Source organism: Sarcophilus harrisii, chromosome 2, assembly GCF_902635505.1.
Source record: "Sarcophilus harrisii chromosome 2, mSarHar1.11, whole genome shotgun sequence".
NCBI classification, from domain to species: domain Eukaryota; kingdom Metazoa; phylum Chordata; class Mammalia; order Dasyuromorphia; family Dasyuridae; genus Sarcophilus; species Sarcophilus harrisii.
In genome coordinates, this window is record NC_045427.1 from 351,661,998 (window position 1) to 351,682,971 (window position 20,974).

Here is a 20,974-nt window from a genome sequence, read left to right on the forward strand (position 1 = left end):
CTAAAACAATTTACAAAACAATTACACTCGTAGAAAGAACACTAAATGAAATAAGAAGTGGTGGAGAGATGATGAAAGAGATCATTAGATATGGCCAATGTATTGATGTGTTCTGAGTATCTTTGTTCTGAGGGAGGGTTCTATTGGGGATGGGTGAAGAAGTCATTGGGAAATGACAGTATTATTAAAATTAAAAATCAACAAAACATTTTGTTAAAGGAAAAGACAGTTATTCACACAGGATTTGAGACAAACATACAAATTGTCCTTTCCCAGACAGGAATGTGACTATTAATGTTATTTTTACAATGGCTAATTACCAGAACATTTTTGATTAGTGACAGCAATGGATTATGGTCAGATTCCTTAAATCTATGGCTTGACTTGGATCCAGAGGGAAGGAGAAAAAGGTGGGAACTATAAAGATGTGATTTTTCTCAAAGTGGGTAAAATGCAAACTAGGCCAGTTAATAACCATTTCAAAGGTCGACAGAGGAATCAGCAAACAGAATTAGCCTAAGGGACAGACCTTGAGCAGATTACTCTAGTAGACATTAACTTATTAAAGTTTCTCTGATCTTTGATCCAACCTTTGCCTCCTGCTACACGCAGCCACTAATCACTAGGGTGATTTCGACCTATAAAAAGCAAGAGGTCTGTGCTGGCAGTCACATCTCCAGCTTCCTACACACTGCCATGGGGCATCTTAAACTCTTAGCCTTGTTCATGGTGTGCCTGCTGCTCGTGAGTCAGGTAAGGATAAGGGGTAAGGCCTTACCATAATTCTGGGCAAATATGCCTGTAACATGACTCAGCCTTTTGGGACAGATTGCAAGATAACTGAAGGAAAGATGGGCCTGTTTCACTTTTGAAACTCAACCTTTACTCTTCCCCTTTCTCCGTTAAGGTAGTTCTTTTTTTGTTGTTGTTGTTCAGCTGTTTCTAACTCTTCCATGATCCTACCTGGGGTTTTCTTGGCAAAAATACTGGATACGGACGTGATTTGTCATTTTTTTAGCTCATCTTTACAGATGAGGAAATGGAAGCAAACAGGGCTAAATAATTTGCCCAGAATCACAGAGCTAGTGTCAGAGCTACTGTCCAAAGATTTGAACTCATGAAGATGAGTTTTCTTGACTCCAGGATTGGTCCTCTACTTACTGCACTATCTAGCTGCCCCGAGATTGGGTTTAACAAAGACTTTCCTTATTCTCCTAATCTCACAGGGCTGCTGTGAGGAAAGCAAGAGGCATTACTTAACCTATAATGATCATCACTTTCCACTCTATTCCTTAGGTGGGATCATCTCCCTTGCCCCAACAGAGCTCAACCCAGAGAAGACTTAAAAGAATGACCCCCTTCTGGCGAGGTGTCTCCCTCAGGCCCATTGGGGCATCCTGTCATGATGACTCTGAATGCATCACAAGACTATGCAGGTACTTACAATTTGGAGGCTGTGTGTGTGTGTGTGTGTGTGGGGGGGGGACAATTTGGAGAGAAGGGAGGATATGAATGCAAAAGAAATAATAACTAGTGAAAACTGCTAAAATTTATATAGCACCAGGTATGTGATTGGCCCTGTGCTAAACACTTTACTATTATCTCATTTAATCCCTACACAATCATGATTATCCCCATTTAGCCGATGAGAAAACCGAGGAAAACAGAAGATCACACAGTTACAAAGTGTTGGAGGCTAATTTTGAACTCTGATCTTCCTGACTACAGGCCACATCATTCTAGCCACGGCATCACCTACCTACCTACCAGAGAGGGTACAAAAGGAAAAGAATGCCTGTTAGGTTTAGGAGATAGAAGATTTTAAGACATAAGGACATTTTATTTATTGAGATAAAGAGAGGAAATGAGACACAGAAAGAGAGAGAGGGACAGAGAGCGAGTGCACACACATCCTTGTTTCTTCATGACTGGCACAAAACTGGGACTGTATTCTGGGACAGCGATAGATCTTAAGGGTATAGGGATTAAGGCTTGCTTTTTTTTTTTTTTTTTGTCAGTCAGTTTAGCAACAATTCAGGTAATCAGGACTGTTTAGAAAGACAAATTGCATTCTCTACCATATAAGAGTCCAAAATGGGGCAAAACAATAGAAGCTTTAATTTACATACATACACGTGCATCTGTGTATGTATATATGTATTATGCATGTGTATATATGCCTCTGCCATGTAACATGTCTTTTTATTCACTTAGGAAAAGGCGCTGTTCCCTCAACATGACCCAGGAATAATATATGAACTGAAAAAAAGAGAAGAAAGCAGCTGCTTCTAACAATGCTCCGTTCTATGGAATATTGATTATTAGCTGTATAACTTCTGGAATTATCTGTGAAGCTGTTTTACTATTTAATATTTAAAGGCAGATAGATGCATACCTTTACTCAGTACCATTCTTAAAAAACATGAACACATGGATAAAGACTTTCAAACTTTTGAACTTAAGAGTATGTATTTTTATATGCATGTATTTTTGTTAAAAATTGAAAAATTAAATTAAAAAAAATCTTTTCCTAACAATCAAAAAAATCTGGAATTCAAGCTTTTTGTATATGGAATGTAGAAAAATACATCTATTCTTTTATATAATGGATTAGAAAAATTTTCAGTCTGGAAAGTTGAGGGAGGAGGTCAATAACATGTTAAAGAATAGGAATAATACAGTAGAATGTTAAAATTTAAGACAAAAGTCTATAATTTCAAAACCTATATGTGTAATACTGATCTTTCACTTATGTTTCCAGTGACAAAGTTATGATCAGTAACTCTGACACCTTTCTACCACCCTTCCAAAAAATACAACATGCTTTAAATTATCCTCAAGGGAACTGAAAAATCTTGTAAATTTATCAGAGACAAATCCAACGCTAAGAACAAAGGACGGAATAAAAGCTAAAACTTTCATACAATATCATTTCAATAATCTGATTTCTATGCACATGGATCACATTATAATCCTACCGATCAATTAAGAAGCAGGAATAAGATTTGTGATAAAGTAAAAATACATCTACCAAAACATGTTTTCAAAGAATATGGATCCAGTGCAAAAATATAAAATAAGAATCCAAACTAGACAAGAAAAAATAGAAGTGTAAAGAACACATTAATTATAAAGTTTAATACAGAAAAATCTATTTGATATTTATTAAACTTAGGTTTTTCCAGTTATGGTTTTGCATTATACAAAGCATTTAATGACACAGTAGTTAAAAAGATCTTTACAAATTGAAATGTGATACCCTTTTCTCCAAATATTTTAATTGCCATAAATTTGTTTAAAAATACACATTAAATGCATGTTTCAGACACTCTAAACTTTCTATAATCTCAATACCACAAAATACATAGAATATACTATACAGATGTGGAAAAATCTAGTTAGTATATAATACTTTGCTCACCATTAACAGCTTTATTACGTGAAATGCACATATTGACTTTAAAATCCTAACTTCTGAGCCCCAAACTATCCCTTGAAATTTAAGTGTATTGCAACAAATAAAACTCACAGTATATATTTTAAGTTTTGGTTGAAAATGTCAGATGCCTAAATAATTTGGATAAAATAAATGCAAAACAGGGACTTAAGTCATATACAAATAAAGACATCTTGTCAGTCACTAAACAATATCTTTTCTTTAGGATCAACCAGGGCTTACAAGTTAGCTACTCTCCCCAGCTTCCCTTCCATATCCCCCCCAACAAACAAAAACAAAACAACAAAAAAACCTTAAACCCTTATTCACCAAATAATTATAATTTCAAATAAGATAAAGGATTTTAAATAAATATATAAGCACTTCATCCTCCATATATAAAACTGCTTAAAATCATTCAAAAGGGAGACCAGATACAAATTCTAGGACCTGTGCTTGCTAACACCATGTCTGGTCTTAGGTGAACTTTCAGGCATTCGTATCAATGCAGTCAACTCAATTAGTGAGTACTACAATACTGATGAATGCTCAGTTGAATAATTTGCTAGAGTTACGCATAAAGTCACAAAAACAGGGACATTTTTTGAAAGTCTACATCACCAGCTAGTGGAATAAATATGGGCCCTCATGGCATAGACTTGAAAGGCAGCATTTCCGGTCACTTTTTCCTGATGAAATAAAACAGGTAGAGAATTTCAAAGGTGAATAGTTATAATTAAACCACATTTCTGGATAGCCTTTTCTTGCTTATTTTAAGACATACTGAATAATGGCATAAGGAAAATTAATGGGCTTATTCTCCAAAGGCTATTTAAAAGCATGAGAACCAATCTGCAACTTTAAGATTTTCACAGGGCAAAATCTGTTTACATACATCCCTAACTCCCAGCTTGACCTCTTGTGGTGGAAGTATCAAAGTTTCTTCAACTGAACTATTGGTCTAGAGACCTAATGGAACTTAGTAAGAAGTGCTTTACCTTTAAAATCAGTCTTAATGATAATATTCTAATAAGTGACTTCTGTTTACTTCCAGTCTCTAGAGAGCCAAAAGTTGCTCCATTAGCTTAAGAAATAAGCACTTTTAGAAACCACCAACCCTGGAAAACTAACATAAACTGTTGATGACAATTTACTCAAGTCATCTGGAAGTAAGTTAACTCATGTATCATTTACTTTAATGCAGAATTAATCTGGGTCCATATTACTTATTACTAGGGGGGAAAACCCACTTCTCCACCATACCTTATACTAAAGCTAAAGATAATGAGATCTGTGTTTCAAAGAATTGAGGAATTCTAGTCATAGACTTTATAAGGTTGTACAATGGTTACTCCCGAGTGGGGTGAGTTTAAAACTTGGACTTGCTCAGGCTTAACATAACCTACTTCATACAAAAATCCCACTAAGTGCACCTGTGACAAAGCAAAATATTATATAAATAAAACACACAATGAGGCCATTTTTATCCAAATAGCAATTGGAAAATTAAGACTCCTCTTCACCTGATCCCCCCTCCCCCCTTACAAAGCCCTGACATATTAATAAAGGGCACAGATACATTTTAGAATGAGCTTACTGCAAATAAACTCTTAATCTAAAGGAATACACATTGCACTCTTGTACATTACTATGCAACAAATGTCACTGAATAAGTGACAGAAATGTCACTGAGAAAGTGACTTAGGTCAATTTAATAAATAATGTGGAAACGGGTGCACTAAGCTAAAATACTACACATATATACTTTAGACAAACTGATTTCATGGTTTTTAAAAAATACATTATATATAAAGTGAGTATGTGTACATAATTCTAAAGATTCAAACTGCTCACTATCACACCAAGAAGAGTGCAGAATGTACTCCTTTTATGGCTAAATTATCTTCAACCAAAACGACTGGGACTACACTGGATTCACATGGATTATTATTATTAATAATCCACTAAAAATGAATGTCAAAACCTTGAGCTGTAAAGATTTGTTTTCTGTAATCTTGCTTCACAAAGAGAAACCCAGTTGCTATAAATCAAATAAATTCCATAATATTTTAAACTTTCAGCCAATACTAAATAATGCTTGTCTGAGCCAGCCTGATCTGATTATGATGTTTCTTTAATTAAAAGAAGAAATGGATGTGGAGAAAAGAATTTAGTCAAACTACAAGTGGTTCAAAGTGCAACACTGATATATAAATATATATCGATCCACAATAATAGGAACCTTCTTGGTATAATAAGAAGTGGCCTTTTCCCCAAATGTTCATTATTTGAGATTGGTTTGCATTGTTGGCTTAGGCCAGAGTTTTTCAAACACCTTCTTTGGCAGACTTATGTACAAATCTCATCCTGTGTCACAGCATAAAACTCCTAAAAAGGCCACCTTCTTTAGGGTTTGCTTTAAAGGAGGGAATATTGGTGCTGTCAACAAAAATCACGGATAAGCCACCTCACTAGGTGGAAATTACAGGTCTGCTTCTTGAAGCAGGATCGAAGGGGATGAAAGAAAAAAAGATCTTGACAGGTGATGATAATGGCCCTGAAGAAAAGTTACATCATCTCAAGAGGTTGGGGTCCTTACAACCTAGCTCAGCCAGGCTATGTTGAGGCTCCCAGAATGAAAAAAAGCATTGTTGGACATGACAATATTCTATACTTTGGTTGTATATAAAGGAAAACGTTAGCTAAATCATGTATGTATGATAGGAAGCAGAAAAAATTAAGTCTTTAATGAAACTATGTGATCTGTTTAAAGAGCTATATTTCCAAGATGATCGATACATTAAAGGTCAGATCAACTTTTTGTCATTAGCTATGTTCAGTTTTAAAAGTTAAAATAAAAAAGTCACAAGAAACTTGAGGTGGAAAGTTCACCTACAAAAAAGAGCCAAATATTCAGATGACTGCAGACACAGAGTCAGGGAGGCCATATTCTACACATTGCTACTGGGGTTTCTGCAAGAAACCATGGCATTTGAAATACAATTACTCAGACCCAAACTTTCTATTGCCTATTACTAACTGGAAGGAAATACTTTTCAACTGAAAAGAATTTATCATCCCAGTATGAATACAATTTTAAGAAAAATATTTTAGTGCAGCACCTTTCACCATACATGAGAATTTCTATTCACAACACACACACACACACACACACACACACACACACACACACACATGTGTGTGTGTGAAGTTTCTGTTGACCATCAGGCCATACAAAGATATAAAATACACAGGGCCTTAAGGTCCCCTAAGACAACTGTGGAGCTAAAAGGGAAAGACTGTATCTGCTTTGATGCTAGCTGAAAAACTTTTTACTAAAACATCATTACAGACTTTACAAGAAGGTCCTTTCTTTGAATATAGCCCCTAACAGTCAGTCTCTCCTTCCTCTTTGTCTCTCTGTCACTCATTCACTTACTCACACTCACACATACACACAGATTAAATTCAGAAGGGTGCTAAACTGATAGAAATCTACACCAAAGGAAAAGTTTTCAATTCAACATTGGTCTGCTAACTTTCCCTTCTCTGACAGTAGAAAACCATCTCTTTTTTTTGGAAGTACAAAACAATCAAGGAAGCCCTATAAATATGCAACTATAATACAATAAAAGCTTGCTAGTTTGTAAAATATGAGCTTAAAAGATCAAACTCAGAGGATAAATTGCAGTACTTGATGTTGTACTATGTTTACAACTCAACATTCAATTCCTTTTTTTTTTTTTTTTTCTGAAAGCATATGTTCATTTCTGGTACTGGGAAGAAAATCTGCTTCTTTCAGCAGCCTTATATAATCCAGACTCCCTAGTTTTAGACTAAGTCACGATATTAAAGGGTTACCATTTATAAAAGCAATTATTTTTACATGGTTAGTCTTAAAGAAAATGAAATTTTACCTAAACTACTGCACAAAACCAGCTGTACACAGTAGACCTGGTCCTCCTGTGACACTTCATCTGTAAACAGTCCATCAAGTCTTCATCTAAATGTTAAAGATTTAAGGCACACCAGACGTGATAGGGGCACTAAGCAAAGTACAAACAGTACAGTTCTCACCTTGTATTCCAATAAGCACCTTGTATGGAAAGGTACTTTGGTGCACAACTTTTACAAAAGCAGCCACTTCAAACCCATGGAGGGCTCTCCTTTTACTTACAGTAAGATACTTCTCTAAAGTGAATATTCTGCTCCCAACAGAAATAATTATCACTCATTGGGGGCCTTCATAATACAATGGGGTAAATACATGATTAAAACAAGTTCTATGTCTCCAGATTAGAACAGTTTTACAACTTTGCTCTAAGTTGTAAGGTAAAATAGGACACACCTGAATTCCAGCTCATTTCCACAGCAATCAATGTACATGCATATCAGAGCATCACAAATGAATCGACAAAGAGAAAATAAAAAGAATTCTGAAGATGGATGTGAATTTTTGAACAAAATTTCTCATTCATTGGAAGAGACAGAAATTGTAATAACTAAGGAATTTTCTAACCCATTTTTTCAAATGGTTAAATATACTGTTTTCAATGCAGTATCAAGTGACAAAAACAATGAGAATAAAATTACAACAAAATTTTTTAAAAAGTTCAAGATTGTCCTTTCATTAAAAAAACAAACAAACATAAAACTTCTGTAAGATGCATATCTCCTAGAATCCATGTTCTTGATCTCTTTAATAATTCATTAAATGTAAGTAACTTTAACACTGTGAGACTGCTATGGTATTATTAAGTGTGATCATGATTTTTAAAATAACAAACTAACTTGAATCAAACATGATTTCTCCCCAATCTAGAATGTTATATTCTAATATTTAAATTTCTTTTCACATGTTCAAGAAACCTTTTTGGGTCCTTTTCCTTAACATTAAGTACAAATTCTGCAATATTAAAACTGTAGTTGTCATTTAAGATTTGAGTAAGAGGCAACAGACATGTTAAATACATGTCTTTACATCTGAGAATATAATAATCCTCTTTTACAAGCTTTACCACATGGAGACATTACTGAGAACAACGTTTAAAGTACATAAATAAAAGTGTCTGCATGAAATTTCTGCTAAGCATTTGGTAGGATTAATTTATAGGTAGAAATAATTATTCAAATAGTCCCACCAAACTGGGCAGTTAAAAAATTAAAATAAATATGATTTAAATTGATTACTTATGCATTACAACTAGAATTCCAATCCCATTTCAGATCAGCTAAAACTGCATCTTATCAATATGCTGCAGATGTAAAAATACTTAAATAACTTTCCAAATAGGGAATACCTTAGGAGTCCATTAACATGATGGCTTTGGGTTTAAAGAAAAAAAAAAAAACAAAAACAAAAACAAAAACAAAACAAAAAACAATAACAAAACAACAAAAACCAAAAACACAACTTTTACATGAGACAGTGAGGCAGAAGCATTCCTTGCTCTTAGTGTTGACTAAGCAGTGTTATGGCAGTCTTCCTTATTGATATGACACAGTGTTGTGGAGAAAAATCAGAGGCAACGAGAATATGTTCTGGGTAAGAATCCTTCAGTTCAAGATATCAACTTGGCATCCAGACGAAGCCAGTGAAGTCCCTGCCGGGTATAACGAACTAGGTCTGTCATGATGCTTGAATTAAAGATGAGAGGACCCATTACTTTATCCAGTTCAGCAAAGAACTCTAAAATGAGGAAAAACATCAATTAAATCAAGATATCCATAATTTATGAGAAGAAAATAAGTTTTCTCTTTCCTCCTCTGAGCAATATTAAGCAAACTATATTTAAAATAGCTATTTTCCCACGGAACATTCTATACTTCATGCATAGACTCACTAAATTTCAGCATCAGAAGAGATTCCAAAGTTTTCTAGTACAAACCTTAGCTGTACAGAAACCCTTTCTACCATCCTATACAAGTGATCACTAAAACTTCCAGGTGAAGACCTTTGGTAGAGAAGAATCCACTCTTCTGAAGCATCCAATTCTACTTATGGTTGGTTTTTTAATCAGAATTGTACTACACTACCTTAGGAAATCTTCCATTTTCCAATTCAATCTGGCATCATTTTATTCTTCCTTTTACTTGGAACATAAAGACTGGTGTTTAGAATATAGAGGATTCTTAGTGCATTAAGATGAAACTAGCCAATTTTAGAAGATACTTTTTTAACTACAAAATCTAGTAGATATTTTCACAAATATAGATGTCTCAGTGATACATTCCTCTAACTAGTTTTCACTACCAAAAAAAAGCAAATTAAATTAATTTTAAGTGAACTAAAGATATATCTTACATTATATTTTAAATGTGGATACACACACACACACACACACACACACACACACCCTTTTTAGAAGAGTTCAAAAAGTATCACTGAGGCTGACAAAGTTTTGGGGTTTCTTTTTCCTCCCAAAGAGCTATAACTTTGTTACCAAATGAGATTGTACTCTCTCTATAATCTATTAAGTCTCTGAAAGTTACCACAGCTAAAAATTTCATCACTTTGTGATCACCCTGACAAAGAGCTTCTCTTGATTCAGTAAGTATGATCCTTAGAGAAGAGGGTTATGAACACATTACCTATATTGTCTCTTATCAGGTCTAGGATCAAAATCTTTCCTTTTTAACTTGGTTAACTTTTTAACTTGGAGCTACTGACTCTTACTCTTTGCAGGCATGTATATCTAGAGCCAACTTCCCCCCACAATGAAGCAAAAGTATTAGGCAGAACAAATGTCTGTACTACAGTATTAGTCTTATAAGTATCCTTATTAAAAGCTAAAAATCTGCAAATTAATGTCATTAACCCTAAAACAGATTATACAAAATGAATACCAATACTTTAAAAAATACCAAGACTTAAGTTAATCAAAAAAATTAACTTGTTTGGTTTTTCAAAACTTCATCTATTATCCTCTGAATACATTGATTTCCTGAGATCTACCTTTTTGCTCCTTAGAAAGCTGTTCGGCTTGGTCCCAGATTTCGGTAGCATAAAGGAAGTTGGAAGTGACCTGAACATAGCTGGCTGCCATCTGGTGGATTCTCTGTGGAATTGTTACCGAAGAACTGCTCCCTGAAGTACTGCTTGCCCCTGAAGTGTAATTTCCTGAATTGCCAGGAGAGAGCTTTGGAGAAACTGGAGAAGGCATTCCAACAGCTTTGCTATATGTACATAGAAAGAAAAGGCAACAACTTTGATTGTGACAAGGTGCAGAGAATACACCAAAATTCACCATTTTCATAAAATCCTAGAATAGGGGGCAGCTAGTTAGTGTAGTAGATAGAGCACCAGCCCTTAAGTCAGGAGGACCCAAGTTCAAATCTGGACTCAGACACTTAACATGTCCTGGGCTCAATTGCATCAGCAAAACAAACAAATCAATCTATCGATAAGTAATAATAAATAAAATAAAATCCTAGAATAATGAAATGGCCTTGTTTTTCACAATAGGTATGTAATATAAAATAGTTTCTTAAAATAGGCAATGAAAGAGCCCAGTATTTTACTATGACCACTATAATGCGCCACACAAATCATTTATTTATTATTATCATTTTTTTATTATAGCTTTTTATTTACAAGTTATATGTATGGGTAATTTTACAGCATCAACAATTGCCAAACCTCTTGTTCCAATTTTTCCTCTCCTTTCCCCCACACCCTTCTCCAGATAGCAGGTTGACCAATACATGTTAAATATGTTAAATATACAAATTATTTAACAAGATTATTCAACAATGACAGGCACAGCTTTCAACTATCTTCAGTACTCTAACAGTACAGTTTCTTATGGACTTTTCTTATAGTTGTGATAGTAGCTTCATACTACTTTGACCTTTATAGGACTAATTCAGAAAAAGTTCCAAAATTCATTACTATCTTACCAATGGATACTAATATATGATGACATGCTAAGTAATTAACAGGATATCCATTTGGGAAAAACAATTTTATATAATTACACATATCTAATTTTATATGCAGAATATACATTAAAAATACATCTGAAACTGGAAGATCAGTCAGCGGAAATTTAACCTCAAAGCAAATGAATGAATGTACAATATATAGGCATTTCAATTCCAATCTGAAGTATTAAAAATACTAATGTTTTAACCTGGGGATATAATTTTTAAACAAAAATTGGAATAAAAAAGCCCATAATAATAAAAATCTACATTTGGTGTAGGGAAATCAAATAGACAAAATTACTGTGGATAGTGGTCCCTTTCAATCTGAATAAAATTTTTGGCTCTCCCTTCATACCACAGAAGAAATCTGAATTTTTTCTTTTATGGGGGTATTTAGAGCATCTTGCTGTAAAGTTTGGGTGTCAATTACATACATACACACACACACACAAATACATTTCTGAATTTCTAAATTTTTTGTTTTTGTATCATCTGCTGGCTTTGCATGTCATCTACAGCTTTCACAAAACTCTCCCCAAATTCCCATTTAATTTCTTGGACTAACCTCAATAAACTGAAACCACAATGAGGAAAAGTCACAATGTGGAAAAGATAACTCTATTTAGGGGTGATGGTATAAATAAATGCATCTAAGAATTCTGGGGATACAAATATGTTTATTCTTCTGAAATAGCTTTCCTAGATCAGTGGCCCTCATTAATCTTTCCCCTCTCTCTAATACTTGTCAACTCTTGAGCTTTTACTTCTGTGGATTCCCAAATTTTTATCTGTAGTTCTGATTTCTCTCAAGCTCTACCCACATTTCCAATTGTCTTTTGACACCTGTACTTAAGTGATGTCCTCAAAATTCAATAGATCTGAAACCAAATTGATCATTGGAAGTGTCCTCTAGTATTAATTAGAATGTTGGTATTTGGGGGTGGGGAGCCCACTCCTCAAAATTTTTCTCCCTAGTTCCTGTGTTACAGGTGGGTCTGGCAGCAGTGGTTTTTAAGAGTAGAGGAGAAGTAAACCTCTGGCCTGCTCACATGAGGGTTTCTGAGGACCAGTTTCAAGGTCAAATATCCTAAAAGTTTCAGTTTTAAAGGAGACAAATTATATCCAGTAATTTAGCCAAGAATGTCCCAAATTTTTAGGATAAAAGCATGCCAATTCTTTAGGTTCAATCTATAAAATCTTCAAATGTCAATACATGGAATTGTGCTTTCTGAATAAGGAAGTACAGTACATATTAACTGTTCTTATTATCAATTATAACATAAATTTATGTATTCCACAAATATCAAAGGACTATTAGGAAATAATTTTTCTTTCACAGGATAAGAATGACATTACCTACCTTCCCATGCCAGGTGATGGAGCTTGAGAATTATTATAGGAATTCTAGAGACAAAACACACACACAAATTTACTTGTCAGTTACATCAACAAATATCAAATGTCTACTATGTACAAACTTTGTATTTGCCAAAGCAAGCAAAAAACATGTTTTTTTACCCTCAAAAAGAACTCATAATCCTTTATAAAGAGAAGTCATATGTGCATACAGCACAGATGAAAGACATAATAAAGAAATATATGAATACAAAAGAGGGAGACATTACTGTGAGTTTTGGGGAGATAAAAAGTAGGTTGTGAAAAAAGATTTTATGAAAGAACAGTCGCCTAGAAGTTTTCAGATAAGCAGGAAGGGCATCTCAGGCAAAGGAATTGATGAAATAAAGCTACAGAGGTGGGAATGTACAGAGCTTATTCATGGACAGTGGGTAGCTTTGATGGATAAAGCTCAAAAAGGAAGGATGGGAGTGGATTGTAGATGGTTTTTAATGATAAACGAAGTAGGGACAGAAAAAAAGAAATGCAAGGAGTTAAGAGTCTATTTTAAAGCTTAATGAAAATGTATTTATATACTGAAATATTATTTACATATGGCTAAATAAACTGTTGAAAATAGTCTAAATGGAATTTCAAAGGGCAGTTCACCAAAAACTGTTTTGTTGGAAACCCTACCTAAAAAATGAACATTCAACACAGTCATTAACTACCTTCTCCTCAAAAATCCTCCAATACTCAGATGGTTGTAATGCCCTCCCCACTGCCCCTATCTCCCAATATTCAGAAATATTATAAGGAAAATGAAACCCCTTCCCAAAATTAGATTTGAGAATATGAATTTATATTTCTATCAGCTACATTTACCTTTAAATGTTCAGTTAATGTTTTAGAGTATTTCAAAGCATTCTCCTTCTTCAGCTTAAATAACCTCAGGTACAATAAGGACTGGCACCGAAGACTTAAAAAAAAAAGAGAGAGAGAAAGAGAAGAAAGATTTGTTTAAAATGTCAATACTGGACAGTTCAGGGAAAAAAAAGTCACTTTTTGTTTTTTCAAGTTTATTTGAAATAAATGGTTATCTAAATTGACAATGACATTAGATTAAGTCATAGGTAAAATAACTCAACTACTAATATTACCAGAGGAGACAAAATTACTATCAATAAAAATTTATTAAGAGCCTAAGATTATTTATCTGTCCAAAATATGCCAAGCATAAGTTCTGAGGATATAATGGGATACAAAAAGAAGAAAAAAGTTCTTTGCCTGAAAGAGCTCATAACTTAATGGATTATTAAAATACTAAAATAGAATTAAGAAGTAACATTATTACTAATATTATTAATTACTAAATGGAAACTACATACATTGAGAAATGTAATATCATTGATATCATTATGATTCTAAGAGTAATCAGTTAAAAGCCCCTATTTCTGAGACTGTATTTTTTTATGACTCCCTACCATAAACAAGTCATAAAAATATAGAAAGTCGGCCCATTACACTATCTATATACCTGAGACATCAGATATATTCCAAGAAAAGTTCCTGTACTCTACCAAGACTCTACCCAAAGTAAAATGAAGGGATCTATCTGGCAGACAACTCCATAATGTTTTATAATTTGAAAGACAGAAATCTCATTTTTTTCTTAACTTCTTGTGCCTTATAACACACAAAAACAAATCCCAAACAAAACAAAAAACACCACTAATAGTGCATATTAAAATTAGAAAGCATTCTGTGTTTATCACAATCTGGTGCAAACACAGTACTTTATACAAATCTACACACCAAAGAATGGCCAGTCTTTTATCTGCAGCTGTAGCATCTGGTGCCAAGTAATTCTTCAGTTTCATAGTATATCTGTAACAAAGTAATACACAGATCAGTGAACACAAAATGTAAGCAAAATCAAATACTTCATTTAATCTAGTTACTTCTTTCCTCCCACCCTCCAACATATTAGAATCAAACAAATTCAAAACAAAAAAAACCTAAAAAATCATTTAATTCAGAAGTCATTTAGTCACTCTATGTCAATCCACGATTAAATTTTTGTTATCAGCTGCATCCTTCACATCCAGGTCAGTTAATCAGCATTAATGACTTTGCTGATGCAGATATTTCCATGTACTTACTTAATTAGCTCTACAGTCTCTGAATACATAAGGAATGGAGATTTGAATTCCTGAGCATTTTTCTCCAAAGCATTCCCACATTCAATGAAGGAAACCACAGCATCAAGATAATAGACAGCTTTCTCAAATCTATCAGACTAAAGAGAAGGTACATACAAGAAGGAAATATTAGTCTACAAAGAAGGCTAAAATCAAAGCAAAAATTACAGTTAATTCCAAAAACCTATATATAAAGGCCAACATACCAAAGCATCTGCATTGTGTTTTAATTTTTTAGCTTCTTGTAAATAATGATCTGCTGAATAAGTCCTGCAACAGAAATGGGGGGGGAAAAAAAAAACCTTTCATAAGATAACATTCTAGTTTGTGTTATAGTTTAATATTCAATTTGTTCAATGTTCATAATTACAGGAAATACTGTATGTAATCAAAAGTTATTTTATTTTGCAAATAGACTAATTGTTGCAAGCAAAATATAAATCAGACATAGTTTTGATTATTTCATTATTTCCTATTGTCCCTAGGATATATTATAAACAACTAAATTTGGCATTAAAACTCTTTGTCATTATGGCACCCAACTCTGTTTTCAAGCTGACTTATATTACTTTCTTTTCACACAATCTACAGTCCCATTCAAATTGATCTATTTGCAAACTCAGAATTCTACTTCCCATCTTCATATTGTTATGTAAAGTTATTCCTTATGCCTGGAATGTACTCCTTTCTCATATTTAGTTATTAGAATCCCTAGTTCTTTCAAGATTTATTTTATGAGCCACATCCTAAGGAATATTTTCACAATGCCTTTGTTGTTAGTGCTTTCTTCTTCCTCAAATGATCTTGTGCTCAACTTCTTTCTGTTAATATGTTATATTTCTTCCAATAATATGTAAGCTTTGTGAGGCTAATCACCAATTACTTTTGTTTTGTTCTTATATCTCAGCATCTACCACCTGTCACTGAATAACTGCTTGCCGAATTGGATTCAAATAAATATACTCAACATTTCAGAAAGCAAAATGAGACACCAGGAAGATACTCTTTTCTACACTTTCTAGTATGAAGTATTTAATAATCTAATTTACTCCTGAGATTGAGTACAAATCCAAGAGATAACTTTTTGAATACAGCTGTTATAAAAATAATAATGGAACGATGTTAATGGTTTAAGCTCAGAAAAAGTCATTTATTTTTTTCAGATAGTATTCTGTTGTTAAGAGTAAACATATAACTTGAAGTACGCTTTAATGCCTTGAGGAGGATTTTGTACTCATGTTGGAGTATATTGTGCTATCACAAGAAAGGTAAGAATGCATCTTCTAAAGTTTTAACATTTTTACACACGCTATGTCAGGAGCTCTAATCATGACAAGACATTCATATCTACAATCCATCACTAGTTTAATGATGGGAAGCTTTGTGTACACAGACACATTTCCATTCACTTTACCTGTCATCAAAGGCCAGCTTTGCTCTTCGTGTTTTAGAGCTATCAGGAATTTGTGAAGCTGGAGGATAGTTTGAAGAACTACTTGGAACCTTTTCCTAAAAAAAGGGTAATTAGCACACTTGAAACAAACAATTGCCAGCTAGAGTTAATAAGATATGTAAACAACACAAAAATTATTTTCTATTTCAAGATAACATATGGATCAACTCCTTATATTTTTGCAATTAATTTTAATTCATAATGCTTCATAAACCAAACTTTTCTATGATTTAAGAATTTCTCAAAATGCTCAGAAAGTTATTTTACATTTTACATGAACATAGTTCATTTTATTCACTATCAGTGAAAACATAAGAAACACATGGATCTACGGTCAAAATCACATTACTTCTTAGAATTAATAGTAAATAATATAGTAAATCAATAAGCCTAATAGGCATTATTTTCATGCATGGATTAGCAATTCTGTTTTTTGATACTGAACATCAAGTTCACTCTCACTCATTCCTAGATTATGTGCCTATATAAAGAACTCCATTCATGGTGGAATGGAGGAAGCATAAAATTTAGACACGGTTCTCGCCTTTATGGAGCTCATACTCTAGTTGATGGAAGAAAACACAAAAATACTCAATACTCAAATGCTTTAGAAAATGGCAAAACAAGTACTATGTGAGGTCTGAAGAAAGAAGTTTTGTTGACAGGGGAAAACAGTATAATAGAAAGGATTTGGAATTAGAAGACATTCAAATTCTGACTATGTTACTATAAGATTGTAGACAAGTCATTTCATCTTCATGGATATCAGTTTTCACATCTGCAAAATGAGGAGAGTAGGCTAAAATTCTTTCTACTCTAATCTATTTTATACAATATCACTGAGTTGGGCTCTAAAGGATAGGTAAGACTTCAACAGGAAAAGGAAAAGGAAAACATTTCCAGCATAATTAACAATGTGGCCAGGTTTGGAGGCACATACTTTAAATCTGCTGCTGGGGAGACTGAAGCTGATGGATTGTTTGAATTGTAGCGTTTTGAGCTATTGCAGAGTTAAAGTTTAAGTCAAGCAATAGTATGGCATGGGTGAGCCACTAGGCTACCACAGGAAGGACAAAATGTCCCAAATCAAAAAAATGGAGCTATCTAAAGCTTTCATGTTGATCAGTATTGGGATTGGTACTGTGAGTGGCTATTGCACCTGGTTTATACTGGGTAAGATAGGGAGATTCAGTCCCCAAAACAAAATAGCAACAAAACAACCAAAGGCAGAAGAAAGTAATATAAAAAATTGAGTGCAGCAGCAAGTTGTGAAGGTCCTTATATTCTAGGAGAGACTCTTTTTTAATAGGCAAAAAGAAATTACTAATAATTTCTGAGCAAAAGAATGACATGATCAGAAGTATGCATGGGTATGAGAAATGGATTAGATGGGGAAAGATTAGAAGGCAAGAATACTTGTTAAGAAGATTTTTAACAAGAGTTCAGACAGATGATAATAAGAATCTATAAATCAGGGTAATGTCAGCAAAAACAGAGAAATAGGAGATTAATTTAAGAAATGTCATAGAACTGAAAGGACTTAGAAACTGATCATGAGAGATGGTCTTGAAAATGGTAAATTTAAAGAACCAATGGAATAAGGGGAAGTATACTATAGGCAGTTGGGAAATACCTGTATTTTTCTTATTAGGGATTTGTAACATATATCTTGGTACAATATATAATTTAAAAAGATTTTTCCTTCAGTTTACTACATCCTTTATCTTAGAGGCATTAATTCTGTTTACGTAAAGCTTTTCAATTTACTGTCATCAGAATTATCTGTTATATGTTCTTTAATTGCTATATCTCTAGTTAACAATTCACTTCTGACCCATAGCTGTAAAGTCTTATGATCTGCTTCTCTTATATATTCAGATTACATAGTGATTTTGAATTTACTGTAGAATATTGCTACAAATCCCTAATAAGAAAATTACAAATCAAAACAACCCTGAGATTTTTAACAATTTGTTAAAGGTATTATGTAAAATAACAAGAGACAGCCAGTAAATTGTAAAGAGGTGGTAGAAATGGTTACATTAATGCACTGTACGTGTAGCTGTGAATTAATACAACCATTCTGAAAAGCCATTTCAAATTATGTTAGTAAAGAAAGTAGCTGAGATGTTCATATCTTGTGATTTGGAGATGCCATTTTTAGGTATATATTTCCCAAGCTTGTCACTGACAAAAAGATTTCACATATACAAAATATTTATAAGAGCACTTTTTTTTGAGGTATCAAAGAATTATAAACTAAGTAGATGCTTACTGATTGAGGAATTGGTAAACAAATTCTAATCCAAATGTCTTAGAATAATACTATGCTATAAGAAACAGAAACATATACCAAATAATGAAAAAAATGGATCTTTCTATTTACTCTCTAATTCTAATAGATTCAGGCCGTTTTCTTTCAACATTTCCTGAAATATAATGGCTAGACTATTGTTTTGGTCATGACTTTCAGGTAAATCCAATGATTCAAAAAAAACTCTTTTATTTGTTTTTCAGGTCAGTTGTTTTCACTGTGATACCTTTTTTTTTTTTTTTTTTAAATCTTTTAACTTTTGTTATAATATTTCTTGTAATCTCAGGGAGTCATTAACTTCTAATCAGTTCATTTTTTTCATATTTTTTTGTTGCTTGGGTCAGGTTTTATACCTTATAGTAAAATGCTAATTCGCTAATCCTTTCCTCCACAGCTCTTATTTATTTTGTTAATTCTTTCCTGAAGGGCTCTCATTTTATTTATAAAGTAACTTAACTTTTTAAAAACATTCAATTTGTTTCTTTCAGTAATGTTAGTTGATTTTGTGGTCAATCTGTGTTTTTCTTTGCAGTCATTCTCTCCTAATGTGTGTGACTTGGGCATCCTTATCACCACAACATCTCTTTAATGCTAGATTCTTTATATTTATAGCATATTATTATATCATTTTTTCCTGACTTATTTTCTAAATTTGGACTTCATTTTAAAGCTAGAAGACTCTTACCATGTTTGAAGTGAATATTTAGACCATGCTTGGTCCTGTTTTGTATTGTCTTAGATCCTGCCACTTTCTCCAGATTATAAGTACTTGAAGGATCTCAGGAACAGCTTAGGATGCAAATTTTCAATGAGCTAAAACGATCTGATATAGAGAGAAATCTGTTTCCTGTTTTACGGTCTAAACTCTGCAAGTCCCTGCCCTGGATCTGAGTCTCAATTAACACAACTATGGATTTACTCCTAACTGAAACTCTACTAATAAGCTGCTAGACTCAAATATTGTCAAATACCTAGAAAGCTCTAAGGTTCTAAATGACAAAACCGTAAGCTTCTCTTTGACTTACGTTCCCTGAATTTGTTATTCTGCTGCAAGCTTGAGGCCAGATGGAGGCTGGATCTAAGATCCTATGCACTCCAGTTTAACAGTCATAATCACACACTTGCTATTCAGTTTTTAGAGACCCTAGCCTTGTGTCACACTACTCTTTCCCCCAGATCACCACTCCTAGCAACAGGTTCTTTCCTCAGTGCACACTAACTAGAGGACAATTGAGCTCTGAAAAATGAGTGACAGAACCACCAGTTCACACCTGTTCCTGCTTCCTGTACAAGGTTCAGTACATTCTGTGCTGGATCTGGGACTACTTCTTGCCCTAGTATACCATGCTGGCCAGCTCCGAGCTGTGTCTTACTTGCTCAACCCTGTCCTCAGACCTTTGTACCTAACTCCCAACACATTTATCTGCTAGATTTCAATTGTATAGCTTGCCAAAAGTAACATAAGACACAGCACAGTACCACTAATGATGCCCTGTGATAATAATTTAAAGGAAATTGCTATGCCCAGTGGTCACAGCTTCCTGAGTCACCTCCAAATGTCAAGTAGATTAAATTCTGATGTAAGCAGGGGACCCTAATGCCCCCCCATCCTTATTCCATTCTCTTCAGATAGATACATCTATCACTGTAACTTCTGAGTCAGTGCTCATTCATATCTGTTCCTTCATTCTGACTGAGGAGAATTTAGTAGCTACTTAACTATTGCCAAAAGAGCCCAAACACACTGAACACTTACACTTAAGTTTAGCATTCATAAATTAGTGTTTAACAATGCCATGATTCAAGACAATTCCAGAAGACTTGGGAAGGAAAATGCCATTTGCATCCAGAGAACCATGGAGACTGAATGTGATCAAAGCATAATAATTTTCACCTTTTTGTTTGTTTTTTCTTTCTTGTGGTTTTTTTACCCTTTTGGTCTGATTTTTTTTTGCACAATGACAAATATGGAATTATGTTTTAAAAGGACTACATATATTTAACCTTTATTGGATTGTTTGCTATCTTGGGGGGGGGGGGGAGTAAGGAAGGGAGGAAAAAAAATTAAAACACTAAATCTTACAAAAATGAATGCTGAAAACTATCTTCACAGGCATTTGGAAAAATAAAATAAAATTAATTGGGAAGAATTTCTGGGTAAGACAGCCAAATTAATGAATTAAACACTATTTTCAAAATTTTGCTAACTTATGGAATCTAAACTCAATAACGTTAATTCAAGATCCCAATATCCTAGGACAGTAGTTCAATTCTACTTTTTTTATTCAGTCTTTAAGGAGTTTCCTTAA

General features: G+C 33.6%; 2 protein-coding genes across 4 annotated transcripts in view; one reads left to right on the forward strand and one right to left on the reverse strand.

Annotated features, from left to right (window-relative positions):
* Positions 1-588: 588 nt before the first annotated feature.
* LEAP2 (liver enriched antimicrobial peptide 2) lies at positions 589-2,271 on the forward strand. The gene is made up of 3 exons (XM_003756485.3): positions 589-753; positions 1,297-1,436; positions 2,215-2,271. Exons 1-3 carry the CDS (start codon positions 697-699, stop codon positions 2,249-2,251), a joined length of 234 nt encoding a protein of 77 aa, XP_003756533.1. The 5' UTR covers positions 589-696; the 3' UTR covers positions 2,252-2,271.
* Positions 2,272-7,169: 4,898 nt separating this feature from the next.
* The window catches only part of AFF4 (AF4/FMR2 family member 4), a 72,066-nt gene continuing 58,261 nt past the window's right edge, over positions 7,170-20,974 (reverse strand). For 2 of the 3 annotated variants that reach the window (XM_012549851.3, XM_031953120.1), the window contains exons 14-21: positions 16,313-16,407; positions 15,105-15,168; positions 14,860-14,996; positions 14,513-14,584; positions 13,583-13,676; positions 12,723-12,766; positions 10,392-10,612; positions 8,998-9,125 (exon numbers count right to left, since the gene is read on the reverse strand). In XM_012549851.3, the coding sequence (XP_012405305.1) occupies positions 8,998-9,125; positions 10,392-10,612; positions 12,723-12,766; positions 13,583-13,676; positions 14,513-14,584; positions 14,860-14,996; positions 15,105-15,168; positions 16,313-16,407 (855 nt within the window). Of the gene's footprint in view, positions 9,126-10,391; positions 10,613-12,722; positions 12,767-13,582; positions 13,677-14,512; positions 14,585-14,859; positions 14,997-15,104; positions 15,169-16,312; positions 16,408-20,974 lie in introns of all 3 variants that reach the window. The other variant, XM_031953121.1, reaches the window with a different exon arrangement.